Source organism: Chlamydotis macqueenii, chromosome 1, assembly GCF_036417535.1.
Source record: "Chlamydotis macqueenii isolate bChlMac1 chromosome 1, bChlMac1.mat, whole genome shotgun sequence".
In the NCBI taxonomy this organism is placed as follows: domain Eukaryota; kingdom Metazoa; phylum Chordata; class Aves; order Otidiformes; family Otididae; genus Chlamydotis; species Chlamydotis macqueenii.
This window is the reverse complement of record NC_141556.1, coordinates 83907693-83928063: the sequence shown is the minus strand read 5'-3', so window position 1 is coordinate 83928063 and position 20371 is coordinate 83907693. Positions and strand designations below refer to the sequence as shown.

At 41.2% G+C, this 20371-nt stretch overlaps 1 protein-coding gene and 1 pseudogene across 1 annotated transcript in view; both read right to left on the bottom strand.

The window, feature by feature from the left end:
- LOC104485755 (ovostatin-like) overlaps positions 1-3361 on the bottom strand; it is a 31530-nt gene extending 28169 nt beyond the window's left edge. The window contains exons 1-3 of the mRNA XM_086748712.1: positions 3351-3361; positions 700-883; positions 171-327 (exon numbers count right to left, since the gene is read on the bottom strand). Of these exons, the coding sequence (XP_086604838.1) occupies positions 171-327; positions 700-883; positions 3351-3361 (352 nt within the window). The remainder of the gene's footprint in view (positions 1-170; positions 328-699; positions 884-3350) is intronic.
- Positions 3362-15578: 12217 nt separating this feature from the next.
- LOC104484479 (ovostatin-like) overlaps positions 15579-20371 on the bottom strand; it is a 47729-nt pseudogene continuing 42936 nt past the window's right edge.

Here is a 20371-nt window from a genome sequence, read left to right as displayed (position 1 = left end):
ATCCTGAAGATGGCTCCCTGAGCTCCAGAGCAGACACTTGTAATGGTTTAAACAGAAAACCTAAAGAAATTGTCTAGACTCTGGCTTAGCCTGAAAAACATCTGGCAGAGAAATTCTACCTGAAGAAATTGCTTCCTAAGAGACATGTTATAAATCAAATAGATATTCACCACTCTGTCCAGGTTTGTAGATGGGTTTGTCTGTCTGCACGAAGACTATACTCTCTGTGTTCCAGATCATCGCTGACCGGCGCTCTTCTAGGCTGACTGTGGTGCTCTTGGCAGAGAAGGAAATGAAAGCCACTGGGGAAGAATTGACAGGAGGAATCTGTGAGGAAACAGAAAACAACTGGAGAGTGCTAGTCTTGAAATAATTTGCTCCAGAACCTGCTGAACAGCTACACCTGTGGCCTGGGCTCCTACAAAGAGACATCTGTCTCAATTCCATCACCTTCCACCACTTTTTTGGGGTCTTTCTTATTTCTTACATCTATTAAAAATGACTCCTTGTCTATTACTATGTATCTCTACTCTGCTTCCTTTTTCCTTCAACGAGTCTTATTCATTCCATTGCTTGTTCCTCTCCTGTGCTCTTTGATCTAACTTGCTTGATTCTCCTTTCATTTCTTATAAACCTCTGACATCAGTTGTTCTGACAAGTATAACTTTTCCATTGGAAAATAAATTACAATTAATTTACCGTGAAGTTGAAGCACTGAAGACCATTGCTTTCCATCATGGTTTTCTCAAAAATAGTGGTGTTAACAGCACCATATTCTAGCATGACTCTGACAGATATTGTCTCATTGGGGTTAACAAACTGCAGGCAAATCTGACTTGGAGAGTCAGTTTGGAGGACAGCGGGCACCATCAGGACATACTGCCTGTGAGATCCAAATGTCAAAGTGATCATACCATAGAGAATGGAGAAACAGCCACAACAGGATGAAATAAATACAAAGTATTGTTATTATTCAGTACCCACCAATTAGTTTAGATTAAACATAAGACACTCTGCCAGCGCCCCTCACTCCTCCCTGCATCTCCTAACTAGCCCAGTCTTGGGTTGCCCACACAGCTCTGCTAGCACCCCCAACTCTTGCCCTTTTGCCCTTCATCTGAGTTCTGGACCCACCTGCTTTTAGCAAAGCACACTACTGTTCCTGCTGCTTTTGCCTTTCTGAACACGCATGTCAACTTCTATGGAAATTCTGCAATAGGCAGAAGCTCTGCTTACATTAAGTGAGAACCGTTCACTTGTCATTCACATTCCAGTTTAACTTAGCTCTCAGATAGAAGAGATGAGTCATTGCAGTATTTCATATTTAAACTAAAATTAGTGGCACTAATTAGTACTGTCTTTAAAGCCTTATAGTGAATATGATTAGTAATAATATGGTAGTTCTTACGGCTCAGGTTCCTTTGCAGCTGTTACATGCAGGAGAAGAATAGCCAAAAGAAACTTCAGCCACATTTTTCTCACTGGGAGACAGAAGAAAGAGATAAGCTGTCCTCCTAAGAAACAATTCTTTCCCTACTAGTTTAACAGCACTGCAATATTCCTCACCAAGTGCTCCAGAGGAAGGGAATCGGACCCTCAACTCCTCCCTCACCCCTTCCTTAGATGTTAGTGCCTTTATAAATTGCAGCAAAGGGGTGGAGATCCTAGTCTATCCTACTGCTGGCAAGAATCTCCCCTAACCCTACTGCAACTTAAACCAACCCACTGTCTTCAGATTGTAGCACTTTACTGCAGTTCTCCAAATACCTGTACAAACTGTCTTTAGTGGTCTTGTTTTCAACATGAGGGGCTTTAGTTTTTGCATTGAGACTTGCCACAGCACAGAAGAACACAGAATTACCTAAACCAGAATAAGTGTGTCAAACCAGATTACCATTTGAGGGTTTTCCCCAACATTCTTGGAGTTTGCCATCTGGATTCACAGTCTGGGTGAAGTAGACTCACTTTCTATACTTTGACATCTGATGATGGTTAAAATAATGTATTACCCTCTCTTTTCTCTTATGTCATAGATAGTTTGAATATTGATGAGACGGAATAATAGAGAAGCCAGAGACAGAAAGAGATCTAAAATTATTTCTTAATTATTTCTATCTTAGCCATTGAGCACTTTGCAGTGGTGTTGAAGTTTGAGTCATTTCAGCTTAAAATTAGCCAACCAACAGGTTTGTTTAAATTTGTTAGTGCCCCAGGTTTACAGTTTTTACACAATTGTTTTTTTTTTAGGGAGAAAAACAAACAGTCAAAGATCTTATTTTAAGATAAAGAAAGACTATGTCTTTCTTTTGTTCTTTTGTGGTCTCAAGAGAAAATGAAGCACTTTGTTCTGCTCCCCAGGAGAAAAACAAATCTAGAAAGCATTTGTTTGATAACTGTAATTCAATTTTTCTCCATTCATACTCATCCTGGGATGAAGTTATGAAGTCAACTTTCTTCAGAATGGCCTCTATGTGCTGTGCTTTGCATTTGTGGCTAGAAAAACGTTTGTAAGACAACAGTGCTTGGGCAATTGCTGAACAGTGCTTGTACAGTGTCAAAAGTTTCTCTCTCCCCAACCTCCCATCCAAAAACCAATAGGCTGGGGGTGGGCAAGAGACTGGGAGGGGACGTGGCTGGGACAGCTGATCCAAGCTGACGAAAGGCATATGCCATACTCAGCAATAAAAGGCAGGGGAAAGGAGGAGGAGGGGGAACATTCGTGGTTACGGCATTTGTCTTCTGAAGCAACCACTACTTGTACTGAGGCCCTGCTTCTCAGTAAGTGGCTGAACATCCGCCTTCCAATGGGAAGTAGTGAATAAATTCCTCTTATTGCTTCTCTTTCACATGCACTTTTTGCTTTCCTTATTAAACTGTCTTTGTCTCAACCCATGAGTCTTTTTGCCTTCCTTCTATCCCCCCATCCCCTGGAAAAGGGCAGTGAGCAAAAGGTAGGGTAGGTGCTTGGCTGCTGGCTGGAGACAACCCACCACTGTATGTTGTCAATGTGGTTAAATCTTGTAGACCTGAAGCCAGAGAGATATGGCTTCAAAGGCAGAGTACTTGCATGGGAGCATGCTTTTTCTTTACTCTCCTGATAGGTTGTCTGCCTATCTCTTCTTGTTTCTTGCTAGTGTGTAATGCAGGGAGTGGTAGCACCTGCCACACAGGGCAGCTTTGAAACTTTCTTCACTTATGTTTTAAAATTGTCAGAGAACTATCTGAACAGAGAACATCTGAAACTGGAACAGGGCAGCAGCAACAGGTGCCCCCCCCAGAGGTCTCTCTGTGGTATACTGTGGTTGCTTAGACTACAGACAACAGTCTGATATTCTGCTCTGAGAGCTCACCTCTCTGTCATCTCTGTTAAAGAGGTTCTCTACCAGCTTCTACAGGTTAGGAGCTTTGCTAAGGATCATGCTTGATTTTCTCTGCAATGGCATACCCACATCAGGAGCTGTCAGGAACTGAAATTGACTGATAAAGACTTGAACTTGAGTTGACATTGTAAAAAAAGTAGATGATCAATACTGTATGTTCTTGCTCTTCCTGGCTTTCTCAGGCAGTTATGAATTTATTGCCACACAATAAAGTATTCATCCTAAATAAGCCAGTTTGACGATCATCACAGTCCACGTTCTTATGCAGCAAGAAGTTTTCTGAGGTGGCTTTAGAAAGTCCAATCAAAAGTTCAAGAGGGTTAAGTGACATTCAAATGTTGTACAGATAGCCTCCTCTATCTATAACTTACTGTTTACAATGAGCAGGGGTTTTGGCCCAAATACAGATCAGATTGTGGCTTTGGATAGAAAGTCAATACTCATAGCTCCAAGAACTGGCGCTAGTCACAATGTCTTCTGTGCATATATGCCTTCTGAATGGTAACTAAATGCAGGACAAAAAAATGATCCACGCATCCTATAGCCAAATAACTCACTGCACTAGTTTAAACTCTCCACTAACCAGAATGAAGAAGGTGCATCTAGTAATGGACTTATGCGTTTACAATAAAACAAATACCCTGGATGAAAAAAAGTCACTACACATTATCACAATAAAGGAAAATAGAGATCAGCCTGTCTTCTTGGCTATAACATATAATCATTTGTCTTTCACAGGAAAAGCAAACAACATTCCACTTGATACAGCAAAACTATTGTTTTCAGGATAGATATTTACAAAACCATCAACATAGAATCATAGAATGGTTAGAGTTGGAAGTGACCTTCAAAGGTCATCTAGTCCAACCCCCCCTGCAACGAGCAGGGACATCCCTGACAAGATCAGGTCATCTTGTTTTTATGTTTGTTTTTTTTTTTTTTTCTGACTGCATCTCCTCACTCTTCAAAACCTACCCACTTCATTTAACTCATCTCTATATGTGCTAGAAGCTTGTGGATATTGCTCTGCAGGGCAATTAGAGATGCTACTTCATCACCAGGACAAGAGACTGTATTTGGTGTTCTGTTATTTCCTTAAAGAAGAATTAATTCAGATGACTGGCACCTAGGTTAACCTAAACCTCCTCCCAACACATGCTCTCACAGAAGGTGTATAAGATGCTTTCCTAGGTCTGCTGTCATTGAGATTTCTTGTAGATAGGTCTCAAGGCTGCTGTGCTTTTTAACACCACTGTGATTCCTTCACAGGAGATTTTTGAACTTTCTGGGCATATATGAGGAACTGTTAAGTAACATTGGAAAAACAGATGGATTATCTTGCATTTTTGACTCAAAATTATTTGTTTTACAGTCTAACTTTGAATATCACATAAGCCGTAGCTTCAGATCTCAGCTAGTCTTGTTTACTAATAGCACCACACTCAGTTAAATCTGTGTGTTTGAAGATGGAGAGCAATGAGAGGGAGCCTTGGCAACAATAAAATAAGTTGATTAATTTAGTTAACTTTGTGAATAAACCATCCATCAGCTGGGTATAACTAGCTTTCTGCCACTTAAACAGCCCTGCTGCAGGTATAGTTAGTCTGTAAAAATTGTACTTTTATGGTTGTGGTTTGGTTTGTTTGTGGCACTGGATATGTTCTATGAATAAAATATTTTATTTACAAATAAAAACTGTCTTATTATGATAGACAATAGTCATACTACTCAACTGCAAAATTTGCTTCATAGAGAGCTGGTCACTGTGATTTCTATGTCAACTAATGATGTGACCTCAAATTTTACTCCCTGTTATTGCAGAGCGCAATATTTCTTTCCTGTGGGAGTCATAAAATAGCTCCAGGAAAATTCCAGTAATCTCTGGAGCTGCATGATTTTTCCTCTTTTTGCAGTATTTGTAGGTGCTCACATTTAGTTTTGTTTCGGTACTACTTATTCTTGAAGTTTATTGTCATCACCCAACTATTCTTTGTGCTTGACTGGAGCAGTGGAGGAGAGGAGAGTGGTAATTCTATGACAGTTTGCACAGCCTAACAGAGCAACTTTGTACTAGCTGGCTGAGCACTGCAGTAGGTAGTGGCATGACCTCTAGCAAAGCCCATTTGAGGAGTTTCATTACTTGTCTTGCTAGCAGCACCCCAGTCTGAAGCTGACTTGGCTATGTCTGCAAGAACTGTAGCCATGTCTTTGTGGTGTAGACACTGACACTTTTCTTGTAAATGGGTTAATTGATGCATTCAAGGAGGCTCAACACAAAGAAAATCAGTCATTACAGCTACAAAAAATAATTGAAAAGCACTGAAGTGATCCGTGACTTTGACTATGACTGCTTCCTATAAAACCTTCTTTAAGCAGATTAGGTTATAACAATTTGTTTGGGCATAGTAAAGGTTGAAATGCTTGGTTTGGCCCAGGTGGCCACGGAACAATGCCTGAAATATAGTAACTACAAGTAAAGTCCTTGTTGCTCAATAGGGTGTCCAGTCAAGCATGCAAGGTTTCTTTCATTGTTCTAAGATATGTGGACCCTGGAAAAGTTCTCTAGCAACTCTGCAAACTAAGAGGAAGGTGAGCTCATCAAAGAAAATAAGTGTATCCCTAGAGGATTAGTCACGGCTTGTAGTGACTCTGATGAGTGATGGAATATCTTTCAACAAAATGAGTGGGAGGGGAGAGCTGCAATTTATTTCAGTGGTCTACGATCTTTTCATTCCTGGAGAAGACTAGTGTAAAAGAGGGTATGTGAAGGTCAGCCAGCTGCAAGGATTCTGTATGCCAGTGACTCATGTGAGTGTGGATGGGTCATCCAGAACATATTTTCAAAACTGGGACCTTTATCCTCCTATGTGAAGAGACTGCAATTTGAGCAGAAATGGCTCTATGTGAGCAAAAGTATTAAGGCTGTCTTTGCTGTGCAGTTTTGGTGGCAAATGTGCTAATCAAAGGTGAATGAAGCTGGAATCTGACTACTGTCACTACACCTGCATAAGCCTGGGAGTGGATACTGGTATACTAATGAAATTATCTTTCCTAGTTGCACACAGTTTACCTGGCAGAGCTTGGACTAAGCTATAAATGCAGTGGTACAGTTAGACTATCAAGTTAGGCTGTACTTCTTTCACGAATGCTTTGCTGTCTTACTGCTCTTCTTGTAAAGACAGGACCTCTTTCCTGCATAGTCTTGACAGGCAGCAGCAGGGGTTGGGTTCAAGTATAAAGAGGTCACTAATAAAAGACCTGAATAAGCCCCACAAAAAATCTTGTGGTTGGTACTGAGAAATTATATTGTCTACCAATAGCTGACACAATCTGCACACAGTGCAGATGTGTGTTTGCTCTCCTGGCTACCAGAAAGGTACCTGAGGCTAAAATAGCCCTCTTTAGCATGCTGAAAACTGACAAACTCATTCTCTGACCTTTCAGCCTCTAAGGAACATCCTAACCCTTTGTTTCTACTTCACAACTATGCATAACTCTTCTCTCTTCTGAGGTGAAACTTTTGCGTTTGGTAGGCAGAAGCATTTGCTTCAAGTTTGGGTGACAGCTTGTGACAGTCACATGTAGAAAGAAATAGTTGTCTGAGGCTTTCATATCACAATGATTTTCCTCTGCTTTATAGAAAGCCTACTTTTAAATTTTGTTCTGCAGAAACGCCTCACAAATATGTTGTAACAACAGATTTCTAAGTGTCTGAGACTCTGTTAGTCCCTCTTATTTTCCTCTCCTTCCCTCCGCTAGCGTACAGTGGAGTAGCCTTCTCTGGCTGATGGCCGTTCTTCTTTGGGATGATTTGAGAGGGGACTTCCAGGAGTTTTGCTTCCCCTTGGGATCTTAGCCATCAGATTACAGAGCCTACAAGGGCTTTACTGGCATAATTGTAGCCTTAAAGTCCTTTCATGGAGATGCAGCCGCTATTGACATAACAGATCTAAACTGCCTCTCTGAACAGCAGACTGAGCTGTCTATGAGAAAAGTGTGGAGGAGTGATGACTTTTCATGCTTCTTCAGACATGGCTACATGAATGCAGCTTTGTGGTATGGACCTGGGCCAAATGAAATACCGCTTTGCTAGGCTTTCCGCTTCATTCCTCAAACATATTTTTTTTGGGGGGGAAATGCTGTATGGCTGTTCCAGCTGCTCTGAGAAGGGAAGTGCAGATCTTGGTGTAGTTCCTTTAAGGTTGTAAAATGATATTTTCAGAACCAAGATAATATAGATCTGAGAAATGAGACTTACATCTTTAAGAGCAGGTGCTACCTCTTCTCATTTCTTTCAAGTCTGTCTTCTGTGTAAGCATGATATTGCTAGTGCAATGGACTTAGGAGTCTCTCACAACTGGTTGATAACAGCAGATGTTGGAGACTACAGTTCCTTCATGAGTACGAGGGCATTACTTCAAGCTTTTTGCCATTGACCAACATCTAGCTTCTAAATCCATTTGTTGTTGTTGCAAAGGCTTTTTCTTTGCACCATGACATACAAGAAATTGAACTTGTTCCAGACACATTATAGCAAATGCTATTCAGAGCCTGCAGTTGTCTCTCCCTTTATCTGTTATTATTATCTACTTGGCAGCACAACAATACTTTTGCATTACCCAGTGTATTAATTGTGCTACTATAAGGATGCCTCCCAGGGAGAGTCTATTTGTGCCTTCAAGCCCTGAACTTATGCCTGAAAAGTTTATTGGATGCGTTCCCCATACAAAAAGGCTATTTCTGCTTTGTCTCTAGTGATAATATTTTGTGAAGCTGTATATTGAACTACTGAGCATTGTACAGAACAAGCTGGAGAATGTGTCCTTGATGAAGAGCTGTCATTCTTTATTGTCTTCTATTATCTTTCTAAACAGTTGAGGCTTCTGAATCGACTCAGGGCAAACAAGCCAGCCTCAGGCAAACAGGGAGTCAGAGAAAGTCCTCATTGCATCATTTTCCCTTTTTTTAAAAAGAACTCGGTGTTTTTTAATGCTGCTGCCTCATAATGACCAGTGCTAGAAAGAATTGTCTGCTGGAGAGCGCTGGGTGGAGATGAGCAAGTGACTGGAGTGCCACATCCGTGTGTAATGTCACCCCTAGCTGCTAGCCTGAGGAAAGCACAAGCGCTTCGCTATTACACAAAGCAGTGGCAGAATCCTAGCTGTTCACACTTGTGAGGAAAGCCTCCAGAGTCTCCCCTGTCATGTTCACATGGACTGCAGGAACTGCTGGAAGAAGTGGAAGGAGATGGGTGATCTTTTCCTACACTGAAAGTTAAAGGGAAGATTGATTCGTGGCGGGTTTAAGGTTCTGGAGCATTTTTCTAACTAGAGCAATCAGAGTAAGAAAACACGGCGCAGTTGACTTCTTTTTCAGACAGAGCATGTCAGTTGGGAACAAGACTTGATGGCTTGTAACTTGATGTTTGGCTGTGACTGCAGAGCCACGAGTCCTAACCAGTCCTGTGTAGGGGCTTAGTAGACTCCAAATCCTACCAAAACCCAGGGACATGGAAAGGAAGAGTTCCACTGGCTTTGGTAGGATACAGACTCTAGAAATGGATGGGCACAGTGATACCAAAGCCCATGAGATGTGACTCCCTAGAGCTGTGTAAAACCACAGTGAATCTTCTCTCTTTATCTGACAAAAATAAAATGCAAGAGCCACCAGGCACTATAAGATCCCCCATATGTGTTTTCTTTATAGTCTCCATGCAAAGCCTCAGCCTCAGCATAACAGTTTGCTGGCTTCTTGGGCACTTTACTGCTTCTTGATTCTTCTGACTCCCTTTTGCTCTGGCTTTCAGTCATTCTTTTTTATTACAACATACACCAACAGAATTATAGTTCTTCAGGCTATTTTGTGAGCCCTCCCCTGATATTGGCCGGGCTTTATATTCCTTGAAGAGACAGAAAAGGTCTAGGTAAACCCATCATACCAGAAAAAGTCTACGATTGGTTTAAAAATAATTATTTAGCAAGCCTACTAGTCATAACTCGTGTCCAGGGCTGACTAAAAATTATGAAGCACGTTTTCAGAAATGTACCTAGCATCAGAACAGAGTGACCAACTTGTTACTGAAATGGTTGAAAAGGTTGAATTTTTTCTGCATATCTTTGGCAGTTCATTCCATCACTTCATGTAGGGGCTGGCCTCTTCTGTTAATCAAAAGTAACATTCACGTACATCCAAGACATTTCCCTCAGATAATTTTATTTACTTTCAGTGCTCTCTGTCTTCTTCCTAAGGTTGACCTAGTCATTCTGGGCTATATAAACATGGATGCCAAGGGCATGCATACTTTCACTATTCCCACTGTTTACAGTATCACATCTTAAATCGTGCTAGTCCATGTCATCGGTGTTTATTTGAGCTAAAAACAGTAGGAGTGTAACTCGAACAATGCTAAGTCACTGAATCCTCTCCAAGCATTCACATTCAACCAAATAAAACATCAACAGGAATAAAAACAATTATGAGACAACAACAAAAAAAGTCATGACAGATGCCCTATCCCTGGAAACGTTCAAGGCCGGGTTGAATGAGGCTCTGATCAACCTGATCTAATCAGGGATGTCCCTGCTCCTTGCAGACGGGTTGGACTAGATGACCCCTGAAGGTCCCTTCCAACTCTAACCATTCTATGATTCTATGATTACAGCAAGCAATAAACATTAAAGGAAAGAAAAACTGCAACTTAAGTGTTGGAGGCAAGTTGCAGAAATCAAGAAGAGTGAAACAGAGCACGTAATGCTGCATATGTTTGCCCTGGTACAGGCTATTCAGCAGGGCAGATCTATTTGCCGTGAGTTCAGCAAAGCCTCCAGCACTGACCAAGAGCTTTCACAAGATGTTAGGGGTTTCATGCTGCTGGTCACTGGGTTGGAGGCATTTCTTGAAATCTTACTTGTCAACTAGATATTGCTGCTAAAAGGATCAGACTAGCATTTAGGCTTTCAAAGAAGCAGACCATTTCAAGGACTTGTTTTGTAGGAAAACATACATGCACAGAAGACTACTGCCTCTGTTCAAACTAAAGAACTGAGTGTAAACATACTGTATGTATGTATTTTTGGCACCTTATAAGAGAATATTTGGCATTTTTGGAGATGGGAGGCGATCCTTACCATTTTGTCTGATTGATTCATATGATCCTAAAAACTCAGTATCTGAAGTTCCAGTCAATTGGTACATCTTTTCATCTGGAATTTTAACAAGAAAATCCTTTGGGTCCAGTTTTCATGTGTTTATTGCAGCCTCAAAGAGAGGTGAGGATTAATGCACCGTCCCAGTGCTTTAGATGGAGAAGGGGTTTTTTGCAGAAGGACACACACTGCAAGCATGTGGAAATTAGACATTTTATCAACTGTCTGAGACAGGACCCAAAAGCTACATTCTCTGCTTGTGAAAAAGGACATGATCAATATGGCTTCTACTGACTTGTCTGAAACATCAATACTGAGAACCCTCCTGCACTCCCAAAGTGACCACTCGGGTTTATGTGGCTTTTCTAGAGATTTCTTCTGTACCAGCTCTGCATCTTTTGTCTATGCTTTACTTCACCACTTCAAGTAAAATTTTCATCGGTTCTTTCCACAGGAAGGAGTTCCCCATAGGTAAGGCAATGCTAAGGACTGGCTGGCTCAGGTCTGTGAAGAGATACAACATATAAGGAAAATAATTGTGGTGAACAACTATCTGAATATCAGCTAGGTCACATGCTTGTTACTGCATGTGACAGGTTTCTGCTGTAGTCTGCTGGGCAGCATCTGATTTTTTTGCATCATTTTAAAATTGAAACTTTCTTATTGAGCTCATAAATCAATTCTAAGTAAAATTTCTTAGGTAGCAACATCTAAGGGAAAAGAATGTGAAGTAGCATAACATGGAAATAGACAATTTTCTTAAATTTACTGCATGAGTTAGAGAAATATATACAAATATATCACAGTGAACCCACTCCAAACAGCCCTAAAGCTCTATTTTTACATCTGTCCAGCAAATAATATAAAAACTCAGTGCAGTGAGAGTGTGGGACATAATTCAACTTGTCTGACTTGTGCTGAAGTTAAGCAAACTCCTGAGTTCCTGCATCAGCAACTTCACATGATGCAAGCTCCATGAGAAAAAAGTCAGGTCACTAGTTGTGCTGGAGGTTAAAGACTTGTAGAGGTAAAAAAGGCTATAAAATGCAGATTTTGCTAGATAACACTGGCATTGTCCCAGCCACTCCCTCTCAGACTACTGTTTTGGAAATTTGTAGTAAAATTTAAAAGCTATGCTTTTGAAGGAATCTGCATTTCATATCAGTTTTCATCTGACCAGGGTTGCAGCTGGCCATTCACTGGAATGGCATTAAACAAAGGCTTTTGTTTAGTGGCAGGCTGAGTATATACAGCTGAAGAAGGTGGTTTAAACTAGTCTGACTGACCTTTCTTGAAGCTCACAGGATCTTTTCTGTTGACAGGGATGGGAGAGCAAGGGCAAGTTTGGGGTCACTAAAAAGCAGCTTGGCACCTTAACGTTGTCAGAATCACAGCTGATTCCTAAGCATGTGTCTGTAGTAAAAGTCACCCAGAAGTCTCATGAAAACATCAAAACATTGCTTTCAGTGTGACTTTTGAGACCCAGCAGATACTGAGCCCTTGTGGGGAGAGATATTTAGTTATTTGGTAGATTGGGTTATTTTTATGTGCTTCACTTCTTCAGAGCACAGCTCAAATTGCATACAACTACAATTTCATAGGAGCTGTGAGGGAATAGAAATGGATTTCCAAGAAGAAGAAAAGGAGGGACTTTCATATGATTAGAAATGCCACAGTTCAGACTATTTCTCATTCTACCTGGCATTCAGGAACCAAGACTGTCACAGGTTAGGCAAGACGCACTCCCATTGCCACTTTTGTGATCTGAGCTCTCCAGACGTGTTACATTGAGGACATGGTCTTTAGGTCCATAAACACAAGCAGGCAAATTATAGCAATGGAAAGGAAGACTTATCCTATTTTGGGGATTTTGGATGGAGAGAGGGAGATAACCAAGACTTAGTACAAGTCGTCAAACTGGAGACCACAGTTGTGACCCTAAGCAGGAGCGACTGAGCACATGCAGAGGCAGGGCTGTGCTGTAAGAAGGTAAGCAAGAGGTAGGAGGTGGAGTACTGACACATTGCCTGCTCAGCTTTCTGCAAAATCTCACAAGATTTGCAGCACAACTCTCTGATGTAGCTGAGATGGGTCCATGCCTTGCTGAAAGGGACAGTGCATTTTTTCCTGCCTGCTTCCTACTACGTCTCCTACATGACCCCATGGCAAGCATAATCAAGCAGATAGAAAAAACATGTTTTTCCCCCTAAATCTTGTTAGGTTTGAGCTGAGTCCCTATCTCTGACCTGCTGTCTGTGGGGTCAACCTGAGCACCACTCTAAGGGTAAGGAGAGCATGGGTGGGAGCAAAGGCAGAAAAAAGTGAGTGGAACTGAGACTATGCTGTTCAGAAACACCTACCTGTTAGGCTGGCTTAACTGCTATGTGAGTTGGGGATCCAGAGGACTGGCTTCCCATTAGTAGCTTCTCTAGAAAAAGCTTCTCTTCTCTATGAAGTTGCAGCCTCCTGCTTTTGGCTTTTGTCCATAAAGGTGCCTGAGCAGAGACCGGCTCACAAAGACTGTCCAAAACAAGATCAGTGACTGTTTTTGCATACCCAGAATCCCTTCAGTCAGACAGGAGGCAAGGTTTGTAATGAAGGGTGTTGTATTTGCTAAACCAAAGACCGCTGTATTAAACCAACTCATATTCAAGCACAGGAACCCTACTGCATGTCTGAATTTGCAGAAAACTCTGAGCAACAAGCCGAGAAATATCTGTACTGGGAGTAACAGATCGATGAGTAGGTTCCTTGTCTGTAGGTATGTGTACATATGCATAATGTGTGACTCAGAGGAGAAAACCTCCTGCAGAAAATATTTCTTCAAACAATGTGGCTGGAAGTTCAGCATTGCGCTTTTGTTGATCAGGGACAAGCGGCACATTTTTGTGTTGGATGCAGTGAGAAAGGTGATGTCAGTAAGCTCTTGCTGATCTTTAGGCTTTAGGTTCTGGGATCTTATCTCAGTGGAAATATCTCATACTGAATCATTTTATAGTTCTTTTTTTAAAGTATGTGAAAGTTGGTGAAATATATAAAGAAGAAAGGAAGTTGGTTTTGGGATAGTATTTTTACAGCTTTCGTGTAAAATGTCTTTAATTTCTTTCTCTCCCCATTTCTTGGGTCTTTCCTTAGGGAACCTCCTGGATGACTTATTTTACAGTGCAATGGAGGACCTACTTTTGGTTGCAAGGAAAACTAGCATTTAGTAAATTGTAACTACAGCAGTAAGTGCAGTGCAGACCTGATGGACAGCTCTGCCTGCAGGTCTGGATGTCTTCTGTAGCCTGCGTCATGCATCTTGGTACAATACTCACGGTTGTACCTCATCCTAGAGAGTTTGCATCCCTCAGGTTAGTGCTGAGGTCCTGGAAACACAGTGGAGGTTCTTCCTTTGCAACTGTCCCCTGCTTCGAGCTGCAAGTTTCTATTGGGTGTGTCTGCTTAGAACAAGAGGTTTCAGTTGATGTCCTCCACAGGTCCCTTCCAAACCAACATTTATGTGCTTCTACAGCTTCCAAGTTTATTTTGCATCTTTCTGGGATTACATTGAGCCTGTGGGTCTCTGTCAGAGCTGCCCCTTAGCACAAAGGTTCCTGCACTGCTCAGTGCAGTAGGATTAGTGTCACTTGAGCCATCTCTGGGCAAGCCTGACACCCTACTGAATGGTGCTTTCAGGTTGTACAAAGAGCTACTCCTCTCCTACCACCTTCTGTGCTATTCTGTGGTCTGCCTCACAGCAGCCACATTGCTGTTGGAGTAAGTGTTTGTAGGAATCAAAATATGCCTTGAGAAACAAATTTTCATGTTGAATAAGCTAGACTCTTCCAAGACTAGGACTATGTCTAACATCCTGACTGAAGAAACAGCAGCTTAGTGACATGATTGAATTGACAGATGTCTGCTTAGATAGTTATGGCTATGTGGTCTGGTCAGGATGAAGGTCATGTCATGTCACTGCAGACTGTGAGGGACAGTAGTCATAGTGTATGGCTGTCTGCTGTACCTGTTCACTAAATGAAGAAAGCACAGCAGGAAATTTATCGTACTTTGCCACCCCATCATAAGATCCCTGTTGTTCTCTTAATTTTCAGTCCCTTTAAATCATATTTATTCTCCCTCCAAGAGCTCCATGGGATCCACCATTCCTCCTTAAGTCCTTTTCAAAGAGTCTCTGTGTTACAAGGCTCTAGTTTCCCCAACCATTAGGCTTTGACTAGAAACTTCCATCACACAGATCAAGACCCTGATCCTCTCTGTACCAGAAGATGTCACTGATGTTAGGATGTCATTATCATTGCTTGATCTGTCCAAGGTATGATTTTTTTAGCTTATGAAATGCCTTATAGCACCCTGTTCTAGGTACAGCAAGAAGTAGAGACTAGAACAAATAGCATTGCCAATCAGAAGGTTTTATTACAAAGAGCAGTAAAATACGAGATGCTAATCTGAAGAAGAAGTTTTTTTTTTTCTAAATAGAGGAACAAACAGCATGAAAGTCTTCCTATCACTAGAATTCTGACATCTGTAAATGATCCAATTCAATCACTGAAAAAGGTGAGGATGAAAGTAATTTCTTCGGAATCTTCCTTCAGGATAAATGGAAAGACCAAAAGAAATAAAATCTACAGAAGCAGCAGCAGGATTATTCTCCTAATCTTGGATTTCTTAAGAGGAATCTGTGGCCAAGAATATATGTTTCAAGAGTTTACCTTGACACAAAACTCCTACTGGAATATATGTCGTGAGTTTCCAAAAAGATGGATGGTCAGGGTTAACAATTGCACAGTATCTTCCTTCTTAGGAAAATAGATTGTTAGGAAAAGCACTTTATCTGGAGTTTCTGGTCCACATTGACTACAAGCTCTTTTGAAGTGTGGGCCAGAATGGGTCATTCTGATCTACTGCAATTGGGGATTTGCTTATTCCTCATTCTTCTATATGCCTTTCATTGCCCTCCTCAGAAACAATCAAATCTCTTATCCTCTTCTTCCTCTACAAATGCTTGCCTGATACCTTCTGAACCATTACCTCTTCTGGCACATATCTGATTTCAACTGGGAGGTGAGGAGCAAGGCGTTTTGTATTCTGCAAGGGCATATTCATCTGGAAAGAAGAAAGGAAGATGACATTTGCATGAGAGTGAGAAATCATTCTGACCCCAGTCCATATGCACCTGTTATTAACACATTCTGAACCAGAAAACATTTGATAGATTTTGTGATAGTCTTCCAGTTATCAAGGTATTCACTTGTAGGGGTGCAGAGGCAGAGCCCACTGCACTCCTCTGGCCATGTTTGTCAGGACACATTATTGCCATGAGTGCATGGGATGCAGATAAGCTGGCAGAACATGCACTCCAGGGTCAATTCTCTGGATACTTTTGCTCATCTACTAGGATGCAGTTCCCAAATGCTGTGGCAACTTGAGAAAAGCATGGGGAAACCTGAGCCACAGTTAAGATAACATAAATTCCACAGTTGAGTAATGAATGATGCAATTTTAGTTCCTTGAGGCAAGATTGAGAAACATGATCAGCTACTTAATTTTCTAGTTAAGTGCTTAAACTCTTGTTGGGTTCACTGAGACTGTAATTCCTACTTAAGTATTTAAATTCCACTAAGGAGGAGTTCTTTGACTGCAACCTACTAGAGCAATAAAAAGCAAAAATATTAGATAAGCCAGGTCAGGGAAGTCAGGAACACTGCTGCCTTTGAGTTACTAATTTTAACCATTGTGTTCAAATTGTGGAAAGAAAGTGGAACCACACTTCTATCTGTATGTAATTTGTAATAAAGCAACTCCTGACATAAAACTCTCTAATCTGTTTTATGCTGAAATGAAGCCAAGAAATTAAAAGACAGGGGAGCAGAAGCTCTCTATGCTTCTGCAAACTCTTTGCAGTCTAGTAATCAAAAGCAGCAGAATTGCTAGCTTGCTCTCCATTTGTGAATGCTGAGATCAATACTTTGATTGTACAGGTTTTGCTCCAGCCTACTGGGATTGCCTACTAAGGTCATCTACCTGTTTCATAGTAATCGTACATATGTACTGGCACTGGTTTGATATCTGAGACAGGCAGACTTTGCTCCACACTGAAGAAGAAGCTGATTTCCTTCCAGGACACCTGGAAATGGCAAGACAAGAAAATGTATCAGACATTTCATATCTACCCCTGAGGCTAAGGTTGAACAGATGCATTTCTGGGTCAAACTGCGTGACAAAGTGCCATTCTACAATTCTCTGCAGATCATAAACTTGTTGTGAAATCAGATAATTGTTTAAAAGCTTTTTAAAGTATGCTTTTTTTGCTAAAATTGTGTGTTCTTGTCTTTCTTCCTCTTCATATTTCATATTGCAAATTACTCCAACCATGTCCTGGTTACTATGGCTTTCAGCACATCAGCATTCATCCTTTCACTGCAAGTTGCTGTTAGTTTCTTTCCTTGCCTTTTCCCAGCTAAAATAATCCTCAGCACCCTTGTGAATCTTCTTCCCACTTTTCTCTCTTTAATCACCTTTAAATCAAAATCCTCTTCCTCCCCTGTGTTTCTGTTCCTCATTCCACACTCTTGCAGCCAAATATCCCAAACTTTCCTCCTTAATCATCTTCCTCAGCTTCAAGCTTTCTCCTGCATGCCTAGGACTGTACCCTTACTCTCTTCTGCCTTTGTCCTTGTTTTTATCTTGCTGCTCTCTTTATAGGAATGGAGCCATGGGCAAGGGCTCTGGAGAACTTTCTGCATCACTGACACCCTGCTGGGTAAACTTCTCATGTCTCAACATCTTGCCTTCTCTGTGAATTCAGAGTACTGACTCCAGTCTTCCTTATTAGGTCTTTGCGGACCAACTGATAAAAATTACTCTTTGAGACACAGATATGATTACTGTTTCTTTTTGTTTCCTCTTTCCTTCCCTTCTTGGTATTTTAAGATCCTTTGTGTTTTGATTTTCATCTTTCTGCTCTCTCATTCCTTTTATTAATGACTTGGATGTGGGAGGACTATTCTCTTCACACAGAAATCTCTAAAAGGAAGGGGATGGTACTGACTCCCTGTAAAACACTCTCAGATCAGCTGATGAGAAGCATCTCTTAGAGGCTGAGGAATACTGTACAGGCTGGGAACTTTTGCAATATGGAATGCAACTTAGCTATGTTTGTGAAATGCTATTTATTTATACAGCATTCGTCACAAAACATAATAACAAATCTCTTCACTGTAGACAAAAACTACTATGTATATATACGTTTCATGTTGGACTGAGAGAAGTATCTTTATGTCTTTAAGACGTGCATTGCAAATCTGCTATTAATGAAGTTTTTCTTTTTTTTTTTTCTGGGAGCCTGTTTTAAACTTTCAATTCTATAAAACCAAAAAGAAACCTCGAAAACATACCTTCTGAAGGTAGAAGAGGATGTGGTTGTTCTTGATGTCTACACGATCCACAACAGAATTCTGGTACTGAAGCTTTAAATAAGGCAAATTATAGCAATGTTAACATAGGAGACTTGCCAAAGAGACCTATAAATAACTGTTCTGTAGCAAAATGTTTGAAGTGGCTGCCATGCTCCTGTTGTGCACCCTGACATCTCGTGGCCCAAATAAGAAATGCAACTTGAGTATTTTCATAACTTGACTGGTGCAAACCAAACACAATGAGAAATAATTTTACTAGTCAGCTTTGGTGTGTGTGACTTTTATCATTAACTTAAGAGTACTATGATTTCACAGAGAATGTACAATTACACAACCATTTCTGCAGCTGCGGCTCAAGCTCTGATTCGCTTTGTATATTTTAAAAATTGAACTTTTAAAAAAGTTTTAGAAAAGCATAGGAGCAAAAATATTTTACTATAAAAATACACAAAAATAAAATATTCCAAATGTTGCAAATCAGCTGTTTTTTCCCAAGTACATATAAAGAGGAGTAGAATGTGAAACAGTGTAAAAACCTTCCAAAGAAAAGTTACAAATTTCATACAGTTCTAGCTAAAAAGGAAATTCAGACCTGAGTGCTGAGGGGTTATAAATGCACCAAGCTATGAGTAGACTCTACAGTGAATTTCATTCTTCTTTTTATCTGCTAGAAGTTTAAGGCTCATGACTTGAAGCTAGTGCGTCTGCTGCAGAACCAAATTGCAGGAACAGAAATGAGGTGCTTATGAGTGCTCTCCCCAGCATTGTCATCACCACGACCAAATTCCTGGATAGTAAAGGAAAAGCAATACCCACTTTTTCTTTGTTAAATTGTGCTGTAGAGGAAGTAATAACCATATCAAAGGGATATCATTGCAAAATGACCATTTGAGCTATTTAACTATGACAGAATCTCTCACAAATTCTGCTAGGTTGTGTGATCAAAGTCTCATACACAATAAGGAGCACAGAAAAACCCCCAATAACCCAAGCAGAGCCACTGGGGCACCCTGACTGGGCTTCTCCCAGGGCTGCCACAGGGCAGTGACTAGCCCCATTGTCAGGCAGGGAGTGAGACCCACAAGGTGAGTCAACAGCAGAGTATCCCTGAATCACCTTAGAGACTTAAGGGCCTAGAGGGCTGAGTATGGGATGCTGGAACTCAAGAAAGTTATTACAGGATGTTTAGAGAAAGAATCAGAAGTAAAAAAGGGAGACATAAAGTCCAATTGGGAGGAAGAAGGGTGGGAAAAATGTGATAAAATGGGCCAATTGCATGTAAACAGGTTGGTGGTCAGTACATTCATCTGGCAGTGCCAAGCACCTGGTCACTGCAGCCTCTCTGAGACTCTGTTCTTGACTATTTTCCTGGCTCTCTATTCTTTGTGTACTTGTGTGTATGGAGTGTCAGCCACTGGAGAGGCACTACAGATCACAGGGAATTTGTGTCTGGGGTGCTAGCACCTTGAGACACAAGACTTCAGGCTTGCTGTCTGTGGGTGTGCATGTCAGTGTATGGTCATTAGTGAATATAAAGCTGGACTAGCTGGTGAGTGAGTTAACGGGCTTAGCAGCTAGCTACTGATGCAGGAGTAAGTCTGGGCCAAATATTGAAGATACCAGAGAATTGAAGTCAGCTTCCAGATGGACCAGAATGTCTGAGCCTGTTACTGGAGAGACCATAAGGTCTTGGGGATAGATACTGTTCAGGCTATTGGGCTGGACCAGCTAGTGGAGACTCATTTGTGTGTGTGTGTGCGCGTGCCTGCGTGTGAGTGTCTCTGCATGAGCCAACTGAGAGACCAGGGGATTCAAGCCCAGCTACTGCAGACACTGCATGTCTAAGGCTGGTTACTGGAGATACCCACCAGCCATATGTGTGAGTGCTGGAGGAGCTCAGTTCCAGCCACTGGAGTAGGGCTGCAGCCTTGGTGGCGCATATATCCAGGTGCCAGCAACTGCGTAGAACAAGGATTCAGGGGCAGCTACTGGGCAGACTGAGTGCCAGAGGTAAGCTTCCAGAGGGATCCATGTTGTGTATTTGCATGTATATATGTGCATGTGTATATATATCTGCATGGATATATTTATTTATCTTTTCCACAAATGAGCTTTCAGTCTGATCAGCCAGAAAGGGGAACAGAATAAGGCCATTTATGTTATCTGTGTTTGTGTAAGTGCTGTCTTTTCTGTCTCTGTTGATCTGTGTGGTCAGCTGTGTATAAATGTATCTATGTATATGTGCATATATGTGTATATATATATGTATAGTGTGCATATCTGCCTATTGAGAATACACACTCAGCCTTGCTGTTGGCTGGACCTGGTGATATGAAGCTGCAGCAGTCTCACCTCTGTTGGGCTACTGGATTTGGCAGCTCATAACAGATCAGTCTTCAACAGATGAGCAGCTACAAGGCTGAGATGC